Source organism: Cebus imitator, unplaced genomic scaffold (assembly GCF_001604975.1).
Source record: "Cebus imitator isolate Cc_AM_T3 unplaced genomic scaffold, Cebus_imitator-1.0 Scaffold399, whole genome shotgun sequence".
Classification (NCBI taxonomy): Eukaryota; Metazoa; Chordata; class Mammalia; order Primates; family Cebidae; genus Cebus; species Cebus imitator.
In genome coordinates, this window is record NW_016107714.1 from 1,010,991 (window position 1) to 1,012,020 (window position 1,030).

Genomic DNA, 1,030 nt, shown 5'->3' on the forward strand with positions numbered 1-1,030 from the left:
GAGCTGATGGGTTCCTGATTGAGAGGAGTTTTATGTGAGAATTTAGGGAATGGAATTGAGATGAAGAAAGGTAGGCAATTATTAAGTCCTGGAAAAACAGTAAGTTGTACAAGAAAGGAAATGTAATTATTGTGCACTATGTGACTCAGCTGCAAATAATAATCTATATAAAAATAATGTTGGTCCTCGCTGCTGTTGCCACTGAGACCAAGATGGTGGCAAGACTCCCTGCCCTTCTCAGGAATGCCTGGGCCAAGGAGCCAGTCCTGGTGGTGTCCTTCTTCACTGGGAGCCTCACTGTAGTTCTGCCCCCAATCAGCCCCTACTTCAAGCACTCTGTCATGATCAACGAGGCCACGTCCTACAACTACACAGTGCCTGTCTGCCATGTTGGGAGCATGCCCGAAGTACCCAGCCACCCCCAGAAACCCCAGGGGCCCAGCCTGGAGTGGCTGAAGAACCTGTGAGCACCTCCCCTGGCTCCTAATAAAAATGTGAACCCCCTCCCGCAAAATAATGTAAAGAATAAAATAAGTTTAAACAAAAATGGAAATATAACTATATTGGGAAGATTAGTGCAGGAAAATTCCGTGTGTGTGTTTCAGTTATATTCTTTCTCAGCCATAAGCTCACTTTTTTACACTCTGTGATGCTGGGACTGGAACTCTGCAAACTGCATTGCTTCCTTGCTGGCTGTCTCCATGTTAGACTCATACAGTATGGAAATTAGAGGGATGCTGCAGAGCTGGAGGAGAAAAGAACTTATGTCTTCCTGTCTGCTTACTTCTCTCTCAGTGTTCATTCATTAGTTTATTCAACAAATATTTATTTAAAGACTATCATCTGGCCCGGCACTACTCTAGGTGTTTACCTTCCAGTAGGGAAAGAGAAGTAATAAACAATATAAATAAATAAATAAATAAAGTATATGGCATTATGTGGAAAAAAGAACAAAGAGAATTAAGGGACATTGGGAGTGCATGGGTGAGGTGTATTATAATTTTATTTTATTTTAATTTTTTGAGATGGA

General features: G+C 41.7%; 1 protein-coding gene across 1 annotated transcript; it reads left to right on the plus strand.

The window, feature by feature from the left end:
* The first annotated feature begins 212 nt into the window (after positions 1-212).
* Positions 213-575, plus strand: LOC108289277 (NADH dehydrogenase [ubiquinone] 1 alpha subcomplex subunit 3-like). The gene has a single exon (XM_037731431.1). It carries the CDS (start codon positions 213-215, stop codon positions 465-467), a length of 255 nt encoding a protein of 84 aa, XP_037587359.1. The 3' UTR covers positions 468-575.
* Positions 576-1,030: the final 455 nt, after the last annotated feature.